This window comes from Macrosteles quadrilineatus, unplaced genomic scaffold, assembly GCF_028750875.1.
Source record: "Macrosteles quadrilineatus isolate MER2022 unplaced genomic scaffold, UCM_ALF_1.0 Scaffold_2__2_contigs__length_208266976, whole genome shotgun sequence".
Classification (NCBI taxonomy): domain Eukaryota; kingdom Metazoa; phylum Arthropoda; class Insecta; order Hemiptera; family Cicadellidae; genus Macrosteles; species Macrosteles quadrilineatus.
In genome coordinates, this window is record NW_026542595.1 from 207,360,336 (window position 1) to 207,382,637 (window position 22,302).

The 22,302-nt window shown below is 34.5% G+C and overlaps 1 protein-coding gene across 1 annotated transcript; it reads right to left on the bottom strand.

Moving 5' to 3' along the window:
* Positions 1-9: 9 nt before the first annotated feature.
* On the bottom strand, positions 10-14,903 carry LOC128987198 (heterogeneous nuclear ribonucleoprotein A1, A2/B1 homolog). Its single transcript, XM_054407940.1, has 8 exons — positions 14,678-14,903; positions 10,664-10,806; positions 9,399-9,519; positions 8,055-8,265; positions 7,469-7,663; positions 6,486-6,668; positions 5,357-5,458; positions 10-450 (listed from the first exon to the last, which is right to left on the bottom strand). The coding sequence occupies exons 1-7, from the start codon at positions 14,693-14,695 to the stop codon at positions 5,391-5,393; spliced, it is 939 nt and encodes a 312-aa protein (XP_054263915.1). The 5' UTR covers positions 14,696-14,903; the 3' UTR covers positions 10-450; positions 5,357-5,390.
* Between the last annotated feature and the right edge of the window lie 7,399 nt (positions 14,904-22,302).

A 22,302-nucleotide genomic window follows, 5' to 3' on the forward strand; every position in this document is an offset into this window, starting at 1 on the left:
CAATTTTTTATTACAAATATTAGTTTATTCCACAAAGTTTTCACAGTAAATAAAATACATTTATCACAAAACATCAATAAATAAAAATGACTCATTCAACACTAATAAATCTAGTAGGATATTAAATCCGAAATACTGGCTAAGGACCGAGATCTCAGCAAATTAAAAAAATATTAGTTTAACGGTGTGACGAAAATACCATCTATTTAATGTTTTTTTTTATACCTATATGTTAAACCACACTAAGAGTTGATGGTAAAAGAAAGCAACCCTATAAATAGAGAGTCCTAAATATTGTGAAATAAAGAAACCTTACATTAAAGTGTAATGAATTACATAGTAACGCCTAAATGCCGATGTTCCTAGACTGTCCTGCTTCTAACTTGCCTGCCTGATTGTCCAGTATTGATCTCTGCCTAAGTAGACCTACGCTTGCCTGACTGGACACACCTAAATGTTGCAAGTAAAATACATGTCAAATCTCACTATATACTCATTGCAGCCCAATAACCTAGAGTTATAGAATACAAGACTCGTTTACTGACATTACGAAACTCATATAATTGCCTAACTAAACAAAACTTAATTATTTGTGTATGTTCTTATCTCGTAGAGAAACTTCATAACTTGTTGTAGAGTATAAGTTAAAGCCTTAAAAAACACGAATCCTGATATAAAGTTGTTTCTTTATTGACTTAACATTATTAAATATTTTTCACAGTTATTTGCTAACAATTTTGATCTGTTTTTGATGTCTCCTAATTGTTGGCTTTCTTGTCCCAACAGTACGCCTATTGTTTTGTATCACGGAAAAAAACCGTTGTCATTGTAAATATTTCAAAAATAACCAACAACTTGTTTTGAAAAACTTGTCTGCAACAACGATATTAAGACATCTAGATCTACAACCTAGCTTAATGCAAGTACCTATGCCAAAATGAGGGTTTCACAGATGGAAGTGCGTTAAAAATATTAACAAACTATAATTTTTCCTAGAAAATTAAACAGTAAAATGTATAGAATGGTTTTGGATTTGAAAACTAAAACGAACTCACCTAAAAATGTTTTTTTACTATAGAGCAAGAGCCCATGACTGCCAGACCTTCGCTATTTTATAAAAGCTGAAAGTTTTTCAGCAAATGCTCCCAGTTCAGTTAAGAATGATCGGCAACTATGACATTTGGATTTTGGTTACTTTGGTAACAAAAAGGTAACAAAGGTCTGAAATTTGTAAATAACCATCGTTATAGTATAAAGCTTTGTTCTTTCATATTTTCTTCAGAGGAATGTTAGAAATCATTTCCCCCATTGCCAGAAACTTTGTGCAGTTTAAACCCTCTGCCAGACACCCTTAAAAACTAGGTATGACGAAGATTAATTTTGTCATTTTATAAAAGCTCAGCTTATAAAAATTCAGTTTTATACTATGAAGTTAATTAACGCAATTATTAAATGTGTTACTTAAGAACACATATTGCAAATTATAACAATAAATAAACTAAAGGTGTCCAATGGCTTTAGAACATAATTACATATTTTCAAAACACTGAAGGAATAAACAAACAATTAAATGCAAATATAACATATGTTTACATCAAACATATGGTTTATTATAAAAGCAGACTGTGAGGAAGAAAGTAAGTTATTTAACCGTTTACATTTGGCACAGAAACCTGTTCCAAACTGGAACTGAATTCACTGTTTGCAGGTAACAGTTAAGCTTATTACGGCAGACTTTTAAGTGTCTGGCTAGATGAAGTTACCAACGAAAGTGTCTGGCTTTTGAGAAAACTTCTTTTGATAGCCCTCCAAATAACATATATCAATTTCAGCTTTTATAAAATGACGAACAATTTATCTTCGTCATGCCTAGTTTTTAAGGGTGTCTGGCAGAGGGTTTAAACCGCACAAAGTGTCTGGAAATGGGGGAAATGATTTCTAACATTCCTCTGAAGAAAATATGAATGAACCAAGCTTTATACTATAACGATGGTTATTTGCAAATTTCAGACCTTTGTTACCTTTTTGTTGCCAAAGTAACCAAAATCCAAATGTCATAGTTGCCGATCTTTCTTAACTGAACTGGGAGCATTTGCTGAGAAAACTTTCAGCTTTTGTAAAATAACGAAGGTCTGGCAGTCATGGGCTCTTGGGCTACTAGAGGCCATCAAGCTATCAAAACCATCAAAACCTATCTTCTCAAGATATGACAAGCTTGACCTTCTTATGCCAACGATCTCTATACTACAACTGGATTGCACACTGTAGTGCTCAGAACTAGGATTGTATCGGTGCAACCTAAGGATGTACCACACGGCATCAGCCACACATTTAACGGGGCTAAAAAACTATGTAAGTAGACTCCCGATTATCCAACGGGGCTACCCTGCGGTCATGGATAAAAACCAATGTAAAGTAGACTCCCGATTATCCAAGGCTACCCTGAGGTAATTGATAAAAACAAAAGTACAGTAGCCTCCCGATTATTCACAAGTGGATTAACCACAATACCAACAAATCAGAATCAAAAATGTATCATGGAAGTTAAATGTGCGTTATAGGAAGATGTTTAGCCTGAGAAGGCTTATCAACGGGCAGACTGTTTACTCGAGTTGCCGTTGTTGACTTCATTGACCACCAATGTGTCACTGATTTTAGAATCGATGAGTTGAAAAGTTAGATTTTGTGTGTGTATAAATTTTTGATATTAGGCCTATACATAGAGGTAGGCTCTCCAATATTATTTGTTATGTAAGTAGACAAGAACCAAATTTAAAATGTATCCACTAGTGATGGTCAAAACCAGAAATTTATAATCTCAAAACCGAAACCGAAACTTTAAAAATCTAATCCCGAATCTCAAAACCTAAACGGAAAACTTTTTTACTTAGCTGGTTACAAAGGTCAAGGTTACAAAAAATACACATAATCATAAAATGTTAAGTATGCAATCAAAACTGAAAGAGATAGACTCCTGACCGTGACATAACATAAATGTGTGAATGTGACTGATAATCTTAAAACCCAATACAACATAATTTTTCACAAAAAAATTAAACTTCTAACACCAACATAAACATGAATATTAGATTAATTTGAACATTTAGTGGTCAATATTTCATTGTGTTTAGTAAATGTTGATGTGAAACTTATTTGTACCAGTTACAGTATTTAAGATACCTTTTGAAGTTCAGGATAAAATTTACTTGTTTCATTACTGTTAATGGTGATGTTTGCTCTGTTGCTACCAGCTTGTTTGGAAACAGTGTTAAAAACAATAACAATGGCACAAAAAATGTCAGCAGTTTCAAAAATAAAACTGCCAAAATCTTCAATTTCAAAACTTTTGAATCTCGAAACTTGGTGATCGAATCTCGAAACCGAAACTAAGTTTTGATGGTTTTGAGATTTGAGATTCGGTTTTGACACATTACTAGTATCCACACAAATTTTCAAATGTTGTTCTATTATTAAGTAAACCTGTGTATTAAAGCTTGAATATGTAATGTTAGTTATTTTCTGGGTATTTAAGGTTGAATTTGCATTATCCACGATTTCAATTATCCATAATTGGAGACGGTCGGGAGTGTACTGTATCTTTAATAAAACTTATTCAATTTAAAAGCAGGGTTTACCGTTGTACTTTTCATAAAATTATGGAGATTTTGGTGTATTGTTATGTACTTTGATTTCAGTATCAAATAGGGATGGACGAGATTGGATTTTTAGTTCGAGACGAGATGCGATTTTTTATTTCTCATAAAATTTCGAGACGAGATCAAGACGGGATTTCCCTTCTCATACACAACGGGAAATGCATGTTCGGAATTTTTACCTGATTTTGTAACATTGTTAGATGACTGTTTAAATACAAAAATAATGATAATATGCAAGAATACCTATTTACAATCTTTTATTAAAAAACATCAGCATAACATTTTTTTATTAATCACGCCTAACTTATTAAAAATGCCTACGATTAGGAAACATAGTGATATCAGTTAGGATAGAGTTCAACTTATCCTAAAATAAAATAAATCATAAAATAAAATATTAATTTTTATAAAATAGTTACTTGTTTTGACTTTTTTTATAGTAATAAAACATTCCTCACACTGCTAACACTTAACAAAAAACTCTTCAAATGTTATTAAAATAATTAAAGTAATATTTACATTTGAAGAATTAATTAAATAAGAACGCCTTCGCAAAGGAAACGCAACTACAACACGCTCCTGTATTGCGGGTATTGCATTGACTTTCTGCAGGCGTTTTTAATTTTTTTTTTTTTTATTCTCGTCTTGATAAAAATCCCGGCCAAAAAGAAATCTCGTCTCGTGTAACGAGATTTAAAAATTCCCGAAATTTCGAGACTTGACCATCCCTAGTATCAAATATAGTTTACGACCAAATTATTTTGATACAAAAATTTTACCATGATCTCTACAGTTTCATGCACATTACAATTGCATAAATTAATTGAAAGTTAAGCTTTAAGCTACTGTGGGCAGATATATAGCAGTTTTTGTGAGCGTGAACATAATAACGCCGCAAGAGGCAATGTGTAAACAGCGACAGTTCCTCGTTAAGTGGTCGGTCGGAAACCCCAGCACAGAGCGTGCAATCTAGTTGTAGTATTGAGAATAGAGATCAATATCTCACACCTATGAATTAAAGATAAATAGTTAATTTAAATTTATAATTTTTCAAGCCATGCACTTAAGTGAATTATTCAAACTATATTTTTATTCTCAAAATATAGTTAGGGCCTAATCAAATGAATTGAAGTATGTAGTACGGTAGAAGGTAGAACAGACTAAAAAACAACCTGGTCTAAAGACTACCTCTCTAAGTACAATCGGTATTTGGACCTAACGCTTAAGGTACAAGTGATCAGGTGTAATCTAACTAACTTAAAAAACCTCTACATAGCCTCATCTAACCCGTCATCAAATTTGATTCAAAAAATTAGCGACTGCAGCACAAATATGATATGATGTGCAAAAGTTAAAAATAATAAGAAAATTGTCAAATAGTTGTGGTAAACCCACCACCAAATGACCAAAGTAGTCGGTGGCATAGTTTTTCATCAGAACCATGCAAAAACATTCTCACAAAAGAGGGCAAAGTCAACCAAAAGTTTATCGATATTTTTTAGAGAGTGGAATAATACATGCCTCTTTACTCGACTGTGACTACCGTAGTTAATACTAAGTTTAGCAAAAAATGACAAAAAACAGGCTGAGAATTTAAATTTGATGTGATCTTTAAACCTTTAATGGGACGGAACATGATCTGTTATCACCAGTAGTCTGTTGACTACTGCCTACTGAAGTAATAAGGCCTAAATACTTACCTGCATTTAAACGTGGAGAATAGGGAAGGTTCACCTAGTATCTCCTCTGGTTGTAACCACCACCGCCGCCATAACCACCTTGGTTGCCACCACCGTAGCCACCTGGATAACCATTTTAATAAAACACACTGAACAACGGTATTGTAAGATGAAATTATTTAAGGTACCACGCGTTTTAATTTGCACGTTTTAATGTGCATGCACATTATAGATATAGATTAGAAGTGTGGTAAGGGAAGTTTTCTGTCTCTCTCGTGCTAGCCTCCTACAAGCCACACTAATTGACAAGACCTTAACTTGTCTTTCCATTATGTTTACAGCACCTGGAAGGAGGGTTTTGGCAGGTGTCTACAGTACAAAATTGGGGATTTTCGTGTTCCTTCCAACCATTACCCAGAAAATTCCAGGCATAGACTAGGCCTACTATATAGGTGAAATCATTGCCTCCTCTTACACAATGCCGCGGCGAGACAAAAGTGGCATAATTGCCGCAGCTGGCCTGCTTAAACAGCCGTTGCACTAATTATGGAGCTTCTGGGCAATGTTTATGATTACCTGTTTGTTAATTAGTGTTACTACTGTGGCAATAGGCCAGCTGGTGCGACATTGCCACAGACCAAAACCACAGCTACGTGCAACAAGAGTTGATAGCTAGTAGTTATCAGATGATCTCTTGTGGGCCAGCACTCGGCAGATTTGCCTTGAGTTTACCATCAAGCCCAGAATGTCTGGGAACCCAGCAGAATGACAGTGCTGAGCCCCCCTAACCTGCAGATGGCTTGAAGCACTACGACTATCCTTGACCTAAACTCGTAGGAGTAGAGGATGGGTTGGCTATCTGAGGAAAGTTCCTGAAGCCAAAAGGTTTTCTCAGGAATTGGGGATTCTTAACTAACTTCTGTGGATTCTCAAGGACATCCGGCACCCAATTATAATATCGCAAACTTTTCAGAGCGCTTACAGATATCTGGGAGCTGTTGACTCCTGCCTTTATATTTAGAAATAGTTTAGCATTCAAGAGTTTCGACCAGTTTAAAAGTAAATATACATGATCAAAGATATTGATACTGGTTCTGGTGATGTGTCAGTTTGTGAGTTTGACACTATATATAGTTTTATTTTCACTCACCGTTACCGCCACCACCACCGTAAGGAGTAGCTCTGGTGTTGCCACTGACGTTGCCTCTGACCGGCCCTCCCCCATAGCCTTGCTGGTAGCTGGAGCCGAAGCCGTCGTTGCCCCACTGGCCCCCGCCTGAGTTCCATCCACCCCCAGCCATGGCCTGAGGTTGTTCCCAGGGGCCGTTGTTACCTGTAAACACGCATACTTATTGAAGCATATGGACAACTTTTCTAAACATAAATTATTATTGAATTTATAAAATTTGCTTCTAAATTGACATAGCCTACTCCTTAATTTACTGTCAACAATGTAGATATGTGGTTGACCTTTGAATGTTACACAATACCGTAAATTCAAGATACTGGAGTGTTGGATTTTGAGAAAGATGTTACGGGATATTTTTATTTCGAAACGGTTTTAACAAATTAAAACACATCCATTCACGTCTTTAAACTCATCATTCTGACATAGTTTCTTATAGATTACAACCACCTTCAGCCTCACTTTCCCCGGTTTTTGAAAATTGTCGTTAAGGTGTAAGGTGGCTTGTGATTTCAGCCACCGTTATTGAATTATTGAGGCTCGATTGCAGGACAATTTTAATTATAGATGTTGTCTTTCACTGACCAAAAACCGTTAAAATACAACTTATTAGGGTTAAATATTTAAAGCCTTTGACTTATAGAGGTACTTTAAACATTGTGATTTATGGGGATTTCAAGGGGATTATAAAAAATTCTAGATATCAAGGAATTTGAGATGTCAAGGTTCGAGATATTGAAATCCTTTTGTATTGTGTTCACGGACATGTTATTATACATCTAAAGATAGGCCCTACCAATATACATAAAAAGTTTAGCAGATGATAGTGTTTTTCAAAATTAAAATTAAGTCAGTCCCGGGCCTAGGTCTTACCATGCCACTTACTAGCTTTAGGGGGAAATTGGCAAAAAAATAAATAACATACTTTCAAAAGATGTGAAACTCACCACCCCAGCCGCCACCACCGCCGCCATAATTGCCACTGTTGTCCCAGTCATTGCCTTGGTTATCCCAGGCAGCCTGGTTGCCTCGACCTCCACCTCCGCCTCCTTGTCTATTCTGGGACATCTTGGCCATGTCTGCCTTACTGAGCGCCTTCTTCACATCTATTCGCTTGCCCTTCAACGTATGGGTTCCTTGCACTAAACATAACAAATTCTTTACATTCTTGTCGCCTCATCGTAACAAATGAATCCCAAACTGGGAAATCTTCAGCAGTCTTAGCGAACTCGTCAATTTCCGCTGCGGTCACAGCGAATGGGCGAGTTGAGGAACATGAAATGGAAATGGGAAACATGGACCTACGTTATTTCAGTTTAGAGTGGTTCTACTGTATTACTGTAAAAAATGTCTTACTGTAGGTTTCCTGGATAGTTTATAGAATTCAAACCTTTAACTAAGTATAAATAATAATAAATCTTTATTTCCCACAAGTAACACAATAGATCATAACGTATTGACATGTGTGCTGGATATTAAATTAATGTAGGCTAGCCTATATAACTACAGAAGTAACAAAATCAACCAACTTACAGCAAACTTTATCCACAGGATCATAGTCATCAAATTCCACAAAGCCGAAGCCTCGCTTTTTACCAGTTTCTTTTTCTGATACAATTGTTGCAGAAACCACACTTCCAAATTGTCCAAAATAGTCTTTCAAGTCCTGTTCTTCATGCTCTTCTTTTAATCCACCAACAAATAATTTCTTGACGGTCGCTCCGCTTTCAGGTCTTCCGATTTCCTAAAAAACAATTATTTTAAAATACTTTGCCACAGACATTGTCAAGAAAATGCCAAATTATTTTCTATAGGCCCAAATTTATAGATTTAAATAATTTATCACCTTACAAGTTTAGTGTGTTAGGCCTATACATAAATGGGTCTTGTTTCAAACATTTAAGTTAATTAATTTCTTTCCAAAGATAACAATAATAATGCATTCAAAAGAGGGTTCAAAAAAGGGAGGGGAAGTTATAAAGCACTTGTCTCCAAATTTATTTTATAAAATATCCCAATGAAAAAAGATACAGAATATCGATCTCTTTAGAAGTAGCGCAAAGCTCAAAAGCGAAAAATCTATGTCACAAGCCATTTTGAAACCAATACTTATTTTGTTTTTCATCATAATTTTACCTGCTGTTATCGGTGGACACAATAGTAGAAAGACAGGGTTTAATGACTAGAGGGGAGAAAAATTCTGTGCGAGTAGCACTTAAACTTAAGCAAGATCATAAAAGTGTATGTTATTTTTTTTCAATTGTATACTTTTATATTACAGAGTTGTTATTATTTCAGAGGGTATTATGTTCATTCAGTGATCAAATGTCTATATTCTATGATAGTTTGTAATAAAATCTTTTTCGTAAATTATAAAATTGTTTTAGCGATTAAACCCAAATAACCAAACTGAGCAAGGCTCAGTCCCCCGGTACTTTTTTTAAAAGTACCTAGTTGCAATAGTTTAGTTAAACTACAGCTAGTTTACTTTCTGCAAACTGTAACTAAAATCTTGACGTTTTAAGTTGTTTACAAAATATCTATGGTACGTTGGTATAATTTTATAATCATAATGAATGAATAATCATAAATTCATTTGTCCTACCCCTACCAAGGATTTGCAATTTTAGGGTAGGACTAAATGTGTAATTTTGCACAAAGTCACCCAAAATGGTCATGTAGTCATTTTTTTTTTTTGTAATTTTGTTGCAAATTTAATCTGTGTGAATAATGTTCACTCATATAAGAGACATTTTGGTCGGCTAACTATTGCTTAATTGTTTACAATAGAATTCCAGTATAAATAGGCTTAGATGAATCCCAAATTTCCGGTATTAAATTAAAGCCTCGAGATTGAAACCCCTACCAATGACTTACCGTTCTGGGTACGGCTCGTTTGGGCTCCACGACTCTGCCATCAACTTTGTGGGGACGGGCGTTCTGAGCATCATCAACCATAGCAGCTTGTGAATATGTAATAAAACCAAAGCCACGAGACCTGGAATAATTGTTAGTTATTAATTATTAACAACTTTAAATACAAATCAATTACCCTAAGTTTTAGTGTGGTTTTGTAAAATCTAGAATCATTGCTTGATTAACTTACACCTTTATTCATAAGCTAACAAAATTACAGAGTTATTAAGATAACGACTGGTTTTCATTATTTAAACTTAGGCAAGCCAATAACTGTAGGTGAATTAAATTTTAAACTTGATTAAATAATATACAATAATCTAAGGCCAATACAAACATACCCCCGCCGCAGCAAACCTGTAGATTAAGTGAATTCCCATTTGCCTGATTTGATTTTCAATTAAATCTATTTCAATATCATTAGGTTTAATGGGTACCTTGGTTTGCTGCTACAGGGAGGGTAATAAAGTGTGTTTTTAGTAAAACATTAATAGTATAAAAGAGATAGATTTGCCAAGTTTGCTCAAAATATATAAAAACAAGCTAACTACAACAGTTTACTTATTCTCCATAAGAATAACATAGAAATTTTAAATTTACAATTTTGTTTTGTTTTATCCGTTTAACCAACAAAAAACACTTCAATATACTAAATTATTTGTTTTTTTAAGCTCTTCAAAATGGTTGAGAAATTGGAAAATCTTTTTGAGGGTCAAAAACGAGAAACTCCTATTTTTACCCCATAAATCCCTCCATAAAGCAGGGTAGTTCCCATGGTCCGAGCATGCTAGTTCGCCAACTGCTTCAAATAAACATAGGTTTACGTCTTTTTACCAAATTTTATCAAAATCAGATCATTTTTGCTTGAGTTGTCGTGCTAGCGGACATATATATGTATGAATTTTAACAGATGGCGTTTTTGGCTTTTGGGAAAATCAAAACGAAAAAGTAAATCGGTCCTGGGTCCAGGTCTTACCATGAGACCTACGGTAATAGCTTATTCCCTATATGGGAAATTCGCTAAAAGGTAGTAACTTATCAGTGTTGTTACACACAGTTCCTATTGTTGAGCCAATAATTTATCAAAATGATTTGAAACAGTTACCCTGAGTTATAAAAGGAGATATGTAAGGCTATTTTCGGGTGGAGAACAAGTTTGGCAATTTATAAAAGACATCAAAGCCTAACAACAGATCAGAGTTGCAAGAAACTATTGGCTTAGTTACCTTTTTGTCTTTGGGTCCTTCATTACTACAACATCTACAATTTCGCCCCATTGTTCAAAATGTTTCTTGAGCGACTCGTCAGTAGTCCTATAATCGAGACCACCAATAAAGAGTTTACGGATGTGCTCAGGCTCCTTGTCGTTCTGAAACAAAAAATTAAAAATATTGTTTTAAGAATTGTTTGTAAGTTCTAGGCCTAATATGCTAACTAAGAAAATATTAATTCTTCATATTGCCAAACGGCTAAATTATTTTCCAAAATAAACTTATCATACACTTTTTTAATAAGTTCTATATTTTGGCATCTTTTTTTTATATAAGTTCTATATTTCGGCATAAGCCTTCTTCAGGAACAAACAAACAATAACAAATATAAGTGTTTACCACTCTGAATCAGATGGTTTTAGCAAAAATCCAAAATACATATAATTTATAAAGAAGTAAAAAAGAAAATGATGATAGAAAGAAAGAAAGAAAATATGTTTCATATACTATCTCAAATTTAGACCGGAAGGTGTTTTAGATTTAAGTATTAGTTGATGGCTGCTCAAGCTGTCTTAATTTTAAGTCTGATGCGTCTTTTGCCAATTTTCTTATTCCTTTCAATGAATAACATTGTTAAAAATAATTTTGAGAAAGCTCTCTCGCATGAGGCCTATACTGTAAGATTAGAATTGTTCTTTGTAATTATGAATTGTTCTCCAAGAGAATCCATGGAAGCTAACGGCCACCTTGGATTTGCCCCCCATTATAACATAAAATGCCGAAATATAGAACTTATTTAAAAAGTGTGTGATAAGTTTATTTTGGAAAATAAGAAAATATTAAGTAGCTGAGGGAACAATAATTAGATTCTAGATAATCAGATAATGATTTAACAAGTTGAGTAAGTCATCTTAAAACATCAAAAACATTATTGGAAACTAGATCAGCTGGTCGATGACAGAAAAAATTACAAAAAAATCTCATAACAGTAATAACAACAATGAGTTTCTGACAAGAATAACAAACAACCCATAACAAGAAACAAAAACAAAATAAACTAAAATAAAAATGGGTTCCATTAACATTCAAATATGACAAAATAACCAATAGGATAAAAAAAAACATTCTAGGAACTACTAGCTGGTTGACAGAGCTTCCAACAGTTGTCAGAGAGCCGGAGAAAAAGTTGACAGAAATTGCAATGTCACCACCAACCCGCAAAAGTCTTGTCAAGCCACTGTGTATTCAGTCACCGTAACTCAAACCTCCGACCGAAGACATCCCTGGACCTGGCACCTCTTGGGATACGAAACTCAATCATGCTCAGGAGTTCAAAGCTATCCAACTGACTAAGCTTGTATAGAAATAGCGTGTCAAGCGCATTTCTTCTGGTGTACGTATCCGGATGTGGATTAGGCGTCCGGCAGTGACATCACCGGATTGTGGGGGCCCGGAATGCCATTACCACAACGATACGATGTACAGCCATCAGTGTTCGTGGTGTAGTATATAGAGTGCTCGGCTGATATGCAAGTGGTCCCTGGTTCGAATCCCATCGGTAATTTTAACTTTTTGTCAAAGATTTTGCTTCGAATGCCATTTCTTCTTAACAGTAGGCCTTGGCCTTAGAACATCTTTTGTTAGAATTTTTGGGATTTAAGTTATAATTTTATTTTATGAACAGAATTTAAGTTAAAAAAATTCGATTTTTTCATTAGCCTATCAGCAAGTTTGGTTAGTTAGTTTAGGTTATAACAGTAACTGCCGGACACCTCATCCACGTCAGGTTACCAGACGCGTAGGCCTATCCCCTGCGTAAAAAAAATCCATTCAAACCTTTAGGTGGGGGAATTGGGACCTGGGGGTAATTGGGAGCATTTTTTTAAATTTGTAAATTTTGTATTAAGTTATTTATTTTTAAACAAAATTGTAAATACGTTAAAGTTTAGGCATCCTAAGGGGGTTTCATCACAAATTATTGGATAATTGTAATCTTGTGTTTGACAAAAAAAAAATAAAAAAAAATTAAGCCGTGTTTTTTTCCGAATGTAAAACTTTAGCGTGGTAGTACCTATTTTGAGTTATTTTTTATATATTATATGAATTAATAATCATACCAAAATGTATTTTTTGACACATTAAAGGTTTAAGCAATAGTTTGTTAGGACTTTAAAATTTAAAATTAAATTAAAAATTAATTTTATAAATTTTTTTAAAAATGGGTCCCAATTACCCCGTTGTGGGGAAATGGGACCCATATTTTTTTATCCCACATATATAATTAATATTAATATTATAATTAATCTCACATATATAATTAATCAATAATTTTATGTGGCTGCAGTGGTGATTAGCCTATCATGTATTATGTGTAAAAAAAGAATTTGGAAGTAGGTCCCAATTACCCCAGCATGGAGTAATTGGGAACCAGTCTCATCGCGTGGTTACATCGGGTTGGAATCACATATGTACAGAAAAGTAAAAAAATTATTTTACAACCACTTGAATAAGAAACTAGAGCCTAAAAGAGTGAGCTAAGCCCATCATTGGCCTATTTTAAATTATATTTGGACTGATAACTACCATTTATTAGAAATTCTTTCGGCCGAAAAAGCGAAATTCTGGAAAGTTTGCATATGACCAGAAAAAAGTTTGACATAAAATATAGGTACTTGTAGTTTTTTTTTATTTAACTATATGTCTTTTTTAACAGTTTAAATCTATTTTCTGGCTGTTATCTGCTCTGGTTTATTTTTCCTATTTTATTAAGAAAAAAGTGTAGTTTTGGAAAAAATAGTAATGACCTAAAAAAAATTTTTCCAATAAAAGTATGTTGCATTTTGTTCATTAGGCTATGTTTTCATTTTTAGAACCCTATTACCCCCACAAATTAATATTAGGTGCTTATGGGTTTAAAATAAGCATACCGGTAGGTCCCAATTACCCCATGTGGGGTAATTGGGTTCCAAATTATTATTATTTTTTTTTCATAGTAAAATTTATTTAAAAAAAATGAAAAACGTGTGATAAGAAGACAAATTACAGTTGGAAACCTTGTGCATGCTCATATTTTGATTTTTCTGACAATAAACATATAACTTAATTGAAAAAAATAAAAACATGGGTCCCAATTCCCCCACTCCACCCTATTATAGGCCTAAATATTAGGCCTACATTTTTATAAAGACAATTTTAAGCTTATTAGTTCAAAAAAAAAGGTTTTATCAAAATACCCTATTTGCAAAAATAAAAAAGTTATGCCATTTTAACTTACCTAGGCCTATATAAAGCATTGCGTTTAAGTACAAAATGGCCTCGGCAGTTCTCGATTATAGGAATGCTGGCGGCAAAAGGGTTAACATGTTCGTGGCGGCACGTCAAATGGCGGGCGTATCCCCAGTGCGGCGCAGCCCTCAGCGTCAAACAAACCCGATTGCCGCGTGTGATTGGCTTTGCAATTTCGGTCTGACGAATAGCAAATAACGTGCAAGGATGTCCTGCTTTACAACGAGTCGACGTAAGTAGTTAGCTAAACACCCACATAAAGCAGCACTGCTTGGAACGTAGCCGGTCCCGTTGGAATTGTATTGCCTTGGAGTAATTGGAGGGAAAAAGACAGGACAAAACGCAGATTTTTGGTATTGCCAGACGGGGATTTTACGGGGAAATTTACCAACCTACACCACAACAAAATACAGTAACTTAGGCCTATACTATTGAGCAGTGCTGTGCAAGGTTTCAAGTTTCTAGCTCTAATCCTGGCTTAAAAATAAATCATTTCGTACTGCATTGCAGCTTGGGCTTGGGAGCGATCGCACCCACCAGGATGGCATTAGGGTTCCTTCCATGCCGCCGCGAACGTGTTAAGTTAGGTAGGCTATTATTAAAGTCAATAAAAAACGCCCAACTTTAATTCTAAAGCGGCAGGTTTGATCGATGAGAACATCGGCATAGATAAACGAATAAACCGAGGGTAGGCCTAACTTATTAGGGTAGGTTAACTAAATGAAAATTGTACCTTAAACTTACCTTATAGTCTTTCACCATTATTACTTCAAATCACAATCTGTTTCAATTCTAAAACTACAATACGATGAGTTTCCCAGTCCCGAACAGTTTGATGCAGTAACTTCAGTTAGTTCACATTCACATAAACAAATTGTCTATTAGATTTGGTTTTAGTTTGGATTTGGAATAAAATGAAAATTGAAAATGGCCGAACAAACATGAACAGAACAACGGAACAACACGAACCCGCCGGCCGACCGTGCGAGTGCGAAGCGAACGAGAACGGAACGAGAGAGCGAGAGAAGAGAACAGGAGAACACGAGACGAGAAGAGAAAGAGAAAGCGACTCAATTGACTCAAAGCATAGATTAAACATACTCCTCAGTTTTTTTTATTAACGTGGCAGTTCCAATTAAGTTTTTTGTCCAGCCGAGCCATACTCCAAGATATTTTATGGCCTGGTCATCAGGGTTCCAAGGTAGAAAGTTACCATATATTTGAACCATATGTCTAGGGAATTAAAACGCGTTGTTTTAAGATTGACTGGGGATAAAAAAGTAAACAGGACAAAAGCACATTGTATATAAATAAATATATGTATATGTATGTGTATATAAATGCAACCATATCAATTATTTAGAAACATAACAAAAAACAACAAATAGGCCTCGGAAGGCAGGTGGTTGGGTTGACGACGTGACGGCGGTTATTTGAACGCCTTCAATGTGAGGGACGCAATAGTTCATACTGTTGGACCAAACGAGCTCGTATTCGAGTGTTGGACAAAATGATTTTGGACCAAACGAACTGTTTTACAACTGTTGGACCAAACGATTTTGGACCAAATGAAATACTCCCTAACTGGAGGATAAAACGATTTTGGACCAAACTTACTGTTTTACAACTGTTTGACCAAACGATTTTGGACCAAACGAACTGTTTTACAAACAACTGTTGGACCAAATGAAATACTCCCCTAAGTTGTTGTGCAGTTATACAGTTGTTATTTAATTTACCCCTTTAGGACTTATTTCTCTATACCTAGACTAAATGCCTCAAACTCCAAGTCAGTGATGGGCGATACAGACGCGTATCGCGATACAGCGATGATACGATACATATAGAAAAAATATCGACTAATTGAATTACTAGTTGGTAATAACAGAACAGCAAGTTAGGATAATTAACTCATTGGAATACTAATTTCAATAAGAGTACCACATCAAGTATCGTTCGATAAACTGTTCCGCTGTACCACAAACCTCCCTGGGATATCATACCACCACACCTAGTATTATGTAGGCATACTAACTCATTTGGTTCCTAATGTCAGGAGTACCACAAGTAGTAACGTATCTATTAGAACCTCACTAAACCAAATAAAACGATGTTATCATAAACAATAACTTGTCCCTTAGTTATATAGCCAAACAGTAAATCACACATAATTAAATTGACCCTAAAATAACAGAAACAAAATTTCGTCGACACTAGCGATCAGTGTCACCGGACATAAACTAGACAGTAAAATCGAGCTTCAGAATTTACAATGGGATGAGATGTCTACTCTACTTGTGTTGGTTAGTCTATGGTTTAACCGGATGTCAGAGACATCACTTTTGGGGGTGTAGTGAGCTGACAGATTTATCAGCTGACAGATGTTTTAAAGAGTTTTATTGAATTTTGGTTGCTAAGAAGAGAAAAATAAACAAAGAGACATTCTTTTAGGCTTTTCAACCAAAGTGGTTTCTTTTTATTTTCTCTAAACAATTAATTATTAATTACTTTTCAAAGTTTGATAAATTAAACAATAATATTTAGTGGAAACCTCAAGACTTTTATTTAAGGTATTTTTCCTATTTAAATGAGGTTCTTTTCACTAAAATTGGTGACCCCGATTTGAACACATAAAGAACACATAATGGAAATCAATGATGAAGTTAAGCCCTCAACTGTATCTCAAACTTCAAAAGATGTGGATTTTCAAAAGTCGTATAAAGTCTGGAAGAAAAGTGACATTCAAGAATCCAATTTCAGTTTGATGGAAATTGCATTTGTCCTTGCTGTTATTATTATTATTTTTTTTTTGTTATTGGTTATTATTTTTGTGACTTCGGAACCCTCCAAAAACTCCATGGACTTCTAGTCTTCGTAGGGGGCTCCTGTAGTGAGCTGACAGATTTATCAGCTCGAGCTGACAGATGTTTTAAAGAGTTTTATTGAATTTTGGTTGCTATGAAGAGAAAAATAAACAAAGAGACATTCTTTTAGGCTTTTCAACCAAAGTGGTTCATTTTTATTTTCTCTAAACAATTAATTATTAATTACTTTTCAAAGTTTCATAAACTAGGGTTGCTTTCAGAGAGGTGAAAGCCAGTTGAGCGGAACAAACTTGATTTGATATTTGTATAAGTAACTAAATGTAAAAAAGTCAATAGATGTACTAATGCTGGTTTTATTGATTAAAATTATAATAATTCAGATTTGTTTTTACTACATCTTGTTATTCAGATCAGATACCTCTTCCAAAAGTGCATTATGGTAGTTTTGACCAGGAAAATATTACAGTAGTTGGAATCTGGTATTAACATCCAAAAAGGGCATTAAAGTATAAAAAAGAGAAAGGAAATTTAACATTCAAATTCAACTGTAGCACTGTAGCCTACAACAAAAATATTGGACTTCATTTTTCACCCTTACAATCGGTTAAAGTAGGCTCTATATTAAAGTATAAAAAAAAAAACAGTAACTATTAAAAAAACGAGTATCAAAGTATTACAACAGGAGGGGAAATTTGACATTTAAATTCAACTGTGCAACATAAACATTGGTCTTCATTTCAACCCCTGCAATCGGTTAAACCATAGATAAAACATGGTTAAACTCAGCTTTATTTGCTACCTTCCCCACATGCCTAGATTAGATCAGTGTTCAATCTGCGTTTCATTAATAAGTGTAATAACTTACTGCACCGTCGATGTAATTCAACATAATATAACCTGTGATGTATTATCGGATTAAATATCGATTTCGATGCGGTGCGATATATCGCTTATTAAATCCTGATTTCTAACATTGGCTGTTTTTAACCAGCTGGCAACACAAATAGGTTCCAAAGAAAGTAGTCACTGGTCCGTATCCCTCCGCTCCTTGTTTATGCTCCGCGCATTGAGAAAGTAGTTCCGTATATTTTCTCGATTTTCAGTGAATTTTGCGCCTTAAAAAAATGTTTTAACGGCATTTTCTTGTTTATTAAAATCATAGGAATAGTTTAAGAACGTTTAAGAGAAAAGTCTAGAAAGTTCAGAAATACCGTAAAGGTACTCTTGTTTACATTTTTTTTGTAAACAAAAAACTGTCATATGGCTACTTTTGTCCCATAAGTCTAATGTTAAAATTTGGAAATTTTAAGTTCGTTTTAAATTGCATTAGCATTATCTAATTGAAATTTGTTTGTTTAAAAACCATCTCACTATTAGTCTAAGTAATTTTGTTAAGTTTGGCTGAAATGCCTTCAGCCGTTATTGAGTGATGTTTCTCTATTTGTTGCATTGAAGTTGATCCCAAAGAGCTACGCTCTAAGTAATTTTGTTAAGTTTGGCTGAAATGCCTTCAGCCGTTATTGAGTGATGTTTCTCTATTTGTTGCATTGAAGTTGATCCCAAAGAGCTACGCTCAATTAAACAATAATATTTAGTGGAAACCTCGAGACTTTTATTTAAAGTATCTTTCCTATTTAAATGAGGTTCTTTTCACTAAAGGGACAATATCTCCTAGTGTGACACTTTCTATTTCCAACTGATTTATAAAGTCTGACTGTATTTAAAATAAATTGAATATACACAAATAAAAGAGCTACACCACACTAACGTGAAGTTGACATATTTCATTCAAATTTCAATTAACTTCATTTCAACCATCGAATATGAACTGTGCCGCTGTTTACAAATATGGACGGTTTAATCATGTGAATGACGTAAATGTTTCAATACGATAAATGATAGACAAGGTGACCCAAATACGGAAATCCTGTTTTCACAGGTTTAATCACGCCCGGCGGATGGATTTACAACAATTACGGTTTGAATACATGATTCGTTAATGTTTGCGTTAACGGATGAATTCGGACCCAAAACACGTTTAAATCTTCGATTTATGTAGGACTACCATATAATTGATTCAATGTAATCAATTTTATAATATTTTAAAAACGTTGAAAATTTAAATATCATAACCAAATAAACTGTATCAGAAATCTTACACACTTTCTTCGATTAGCTTGTCAAGAACAACCCTTGTCATGGGTAAGCGGTCCCGGGTTTGGGTCTTACGATGAGACTACGGTAATAGCTTGATATGGGAAATTCACTATAAATTAAATTTTAATATATGTTTTGTTTACAGTCCCCTTAATGTTATTTGATGTTGTAACGTAATTGTTCGTCCTATCCTACTATCCTACTAATATTATAAATGAGAAAGTTTGGATGTATGTATGGATGTATGTTTGTGACAAGTGAACGCGAAAAATACTGGTCGGATTGGGCTGAAATTTGGCAAGATGATAGCTCACATTCCCGATTAACATATAGGCATATTCTTATTTCAAAAATCCTTTCGGGCTCCGCCCCAGTGGATCTGGAGTTTCCCATGTTAACCTTATGAGTAGGCCTATGCATATTTAAAAGGAATTAAAGAATTTTGTAAGTTGTTTCAACTACACAAGTTAGTTCTATGTTCTATGATATTAAATAGCGTTAAAAAGTTATAAGGTTTACCAACAGGGTGCAGCGCTATTATTTTTTTGCATTTATGACAACAGCTAATTTGAACCAACTACATAGCAACAAAAGGCTGTGGTACACAATGAGAACTCTACTTTTTCTATGGTTTAGGTGCAGTGGTAAAACATTATGGCTATGGTAGATGTGCATAAATAACCAAATTTTCTTAAACGGTGTCTTCTCTCATAACTGCAATAAACATTTGATACTTATATGCCAACCCCGTACGAAGGACGGGTACTCTGCTGGTAATTTATATTGTATTTGTATTTAATTAAAATTATTGTTTTAATGAATGTTACAGTACGTTTAATTCTGTCATACTATTTTTATCGTTACTTATTATAACCCCTCAAATTTTCATTTGCACCTAGTATCGGATATTTACCAAAGCCAGAAATATCCATAGTATTTTTGTAAAATGCTGCATGATTTGAGAGGAATAAATAACCATTTTATGAACTAGCCATGGCTAGTAAGTAGACCCTGGGGCCGCTTGTTCTTAAACCCTGAAAACCTTTAGCCAGCAACTAATTTGGTGGAACTGAAACATCAAAGCTTACATTTTCTTCTATCGTGCTGTATTCTGTAAGAGGGCGTCTCTAAGTTGTACTATTTTCAATATCTTGAGCATCAAGAGCTTTCCGTGTTGATTGTCCGGTGGGGCACACGGGAGGGACTAAGGCTAACATATCTTGTAGTGTCAGCGTTCGCCGCTAGGACTGCTAAGTTGAAAAAATTTAAATTAATTTTTAATTTTTTATTTTTTGTTATAAAATTAACTTTTTAATTATAAAATATTGTTTTAAAGTTATAAAATAAATTTTTAATTTTTAAAATTAAACTGTCATAACATAACCTAACCAACCAGACTTGCTGATAATATAAAAACTATATAAGATAAAAATCTAATTAATGATTACTTATAATTTTTAATTAATTATAAAATTAATTTTAAAATTTAGTATTATAAAATTAAACTGTCATAACCTAACCTAACCAACCAAACTTGCTGATATGAAAAATTTGTTGACAAAAAGTTAATGCTGCCAGCGGGTTTCGAACCCCGGACCTCCTAAACAGCAATCCGAAACGCTACCAACTATGCCACGAACGCCGCTGAAATCACATCGTTTCGTTACGGTAATCGTGTCGCCTCAAGAGAAGACAATAACCACTAGAGATATGACGTCATTACACATTTAGCCTTAGTCCCTTCCGTGTGCCCATTCCGTTGATTGTCAGCTGTTTACAATGAATTAAAATCAAACTTGTAATAAAGTTAACAGTAAACACATGTTTACTAAACATAACCTCAAGCAATACACGACCTTGGAGAATTAATTGGACTTGGGAGTGTTAAAATGCCTAAATGTTTGGATCAGTGTTGTTTTCGCTTCTCCCTAAAGAACGGGAGTATTCTGATCGGGTCCTACCTGTTTGTGCGTTCCGGAGTCGCGTTGTCCGTTCTATTACAAATCCTCGTGCAAGGATCAGGACATGTCACCGATAGGAGTCTCCTCTGGATCGCCATCTTGTTTGGAGTCCTGATCGGTCCTAGGCTCATATACGTAGTAGTACAGCAGATTCCTCGTCCCATCAAAAACACTGCTGTCTGGCTTGTAATATACGGAGCGTTTGATTTGTTCGTGGTGCTGATATGGAGGCCCAAGAGTTGGAACGCACCTACGCTCTTGTGGACTTTTACTTTGTGTCTGGAACTTGTGTTGTTTTTCTACTTTGCTCTTGTTTTGTGGAGTTACAGTGTTAGTGTCACACGCCGAAAACCAACAAAAAGAGAACGGATGAGGATGGAAGTTCTGGAACCCGTCGCTGGACAAAGTAGTTCCCTCAACAAAGTGTAGTTCTCTTACAGAAGGTGAAATGAAAAATAAAGTCAATAGTTCTCTTGCAAAAGTTGAAATGCGATCAAGTTAATTTTCTCTCAAAATGAAATTTTAGTTTTCCTGTAGAAGCTATGTAAAATAAAGCTTTGGTAATTGTATACCTGACATATTGGGACTTTGTGTAAAATACGTTTAAACATGTTTGACAACGAAATATTTTTGATAATTCACAAAAAATTGGTAGTCAAACTAGACTAGGCTATACAATATTCAATGATGTACTTTTGAAGTAATTAATCTGCACTGTCCATCACCATAGACTTTGAGCTAATAAGGCAGTAAAGAAGGCTACTCTGACAGTCCATGACATATTTGACTTATCAGCCAAAGCCTGAACTACCAAACCCACTGAACTACCGTGTTCGTTGGTTTTAGATTTTTTGATAAAATAAATTTTGCATTGCATTTGTATACCATATGTTAACTTTTAGCTTATTACTTCCTGAGTGTATTGAATAACTTGATCCCGTTATCCTTGGTTTGTATAAAATTAATTCAGTAATCCAAATCAGTCCAGATTAATAAAACATTTAAAAATTAATACGAAATAAGCTATATCCAATTACAAATCACAAACTCTTTGCATCTTACGGGAATTCCAGTGAACAGTCTCGTCAACACTGAATGGTGAGTGCTCAATAGGGTCTTGAGGAAAAATCATTGCTAATGAAAATTTTGAACTAACCAAAACAATTACCAGTATTAATAGATTGTACTATGTGTCATTATGGCAACAATCTGTTATCGTGACTACTATCGTTACTATCTCCTGCAATCGCGGAGACATCATAATCTTCACCCATAAATACGAAATCGTTCTTAACGTAACCCCGCTGAGACACCATTGTCTGAGACCACCAATCAACCACAATCTTAGACTGGCTGGTTGAAAATCCTTTATTCAAATTTAAGGATTGTTTGACACTCTGTTGTATAAGTAAGTTTTCTAGAACCG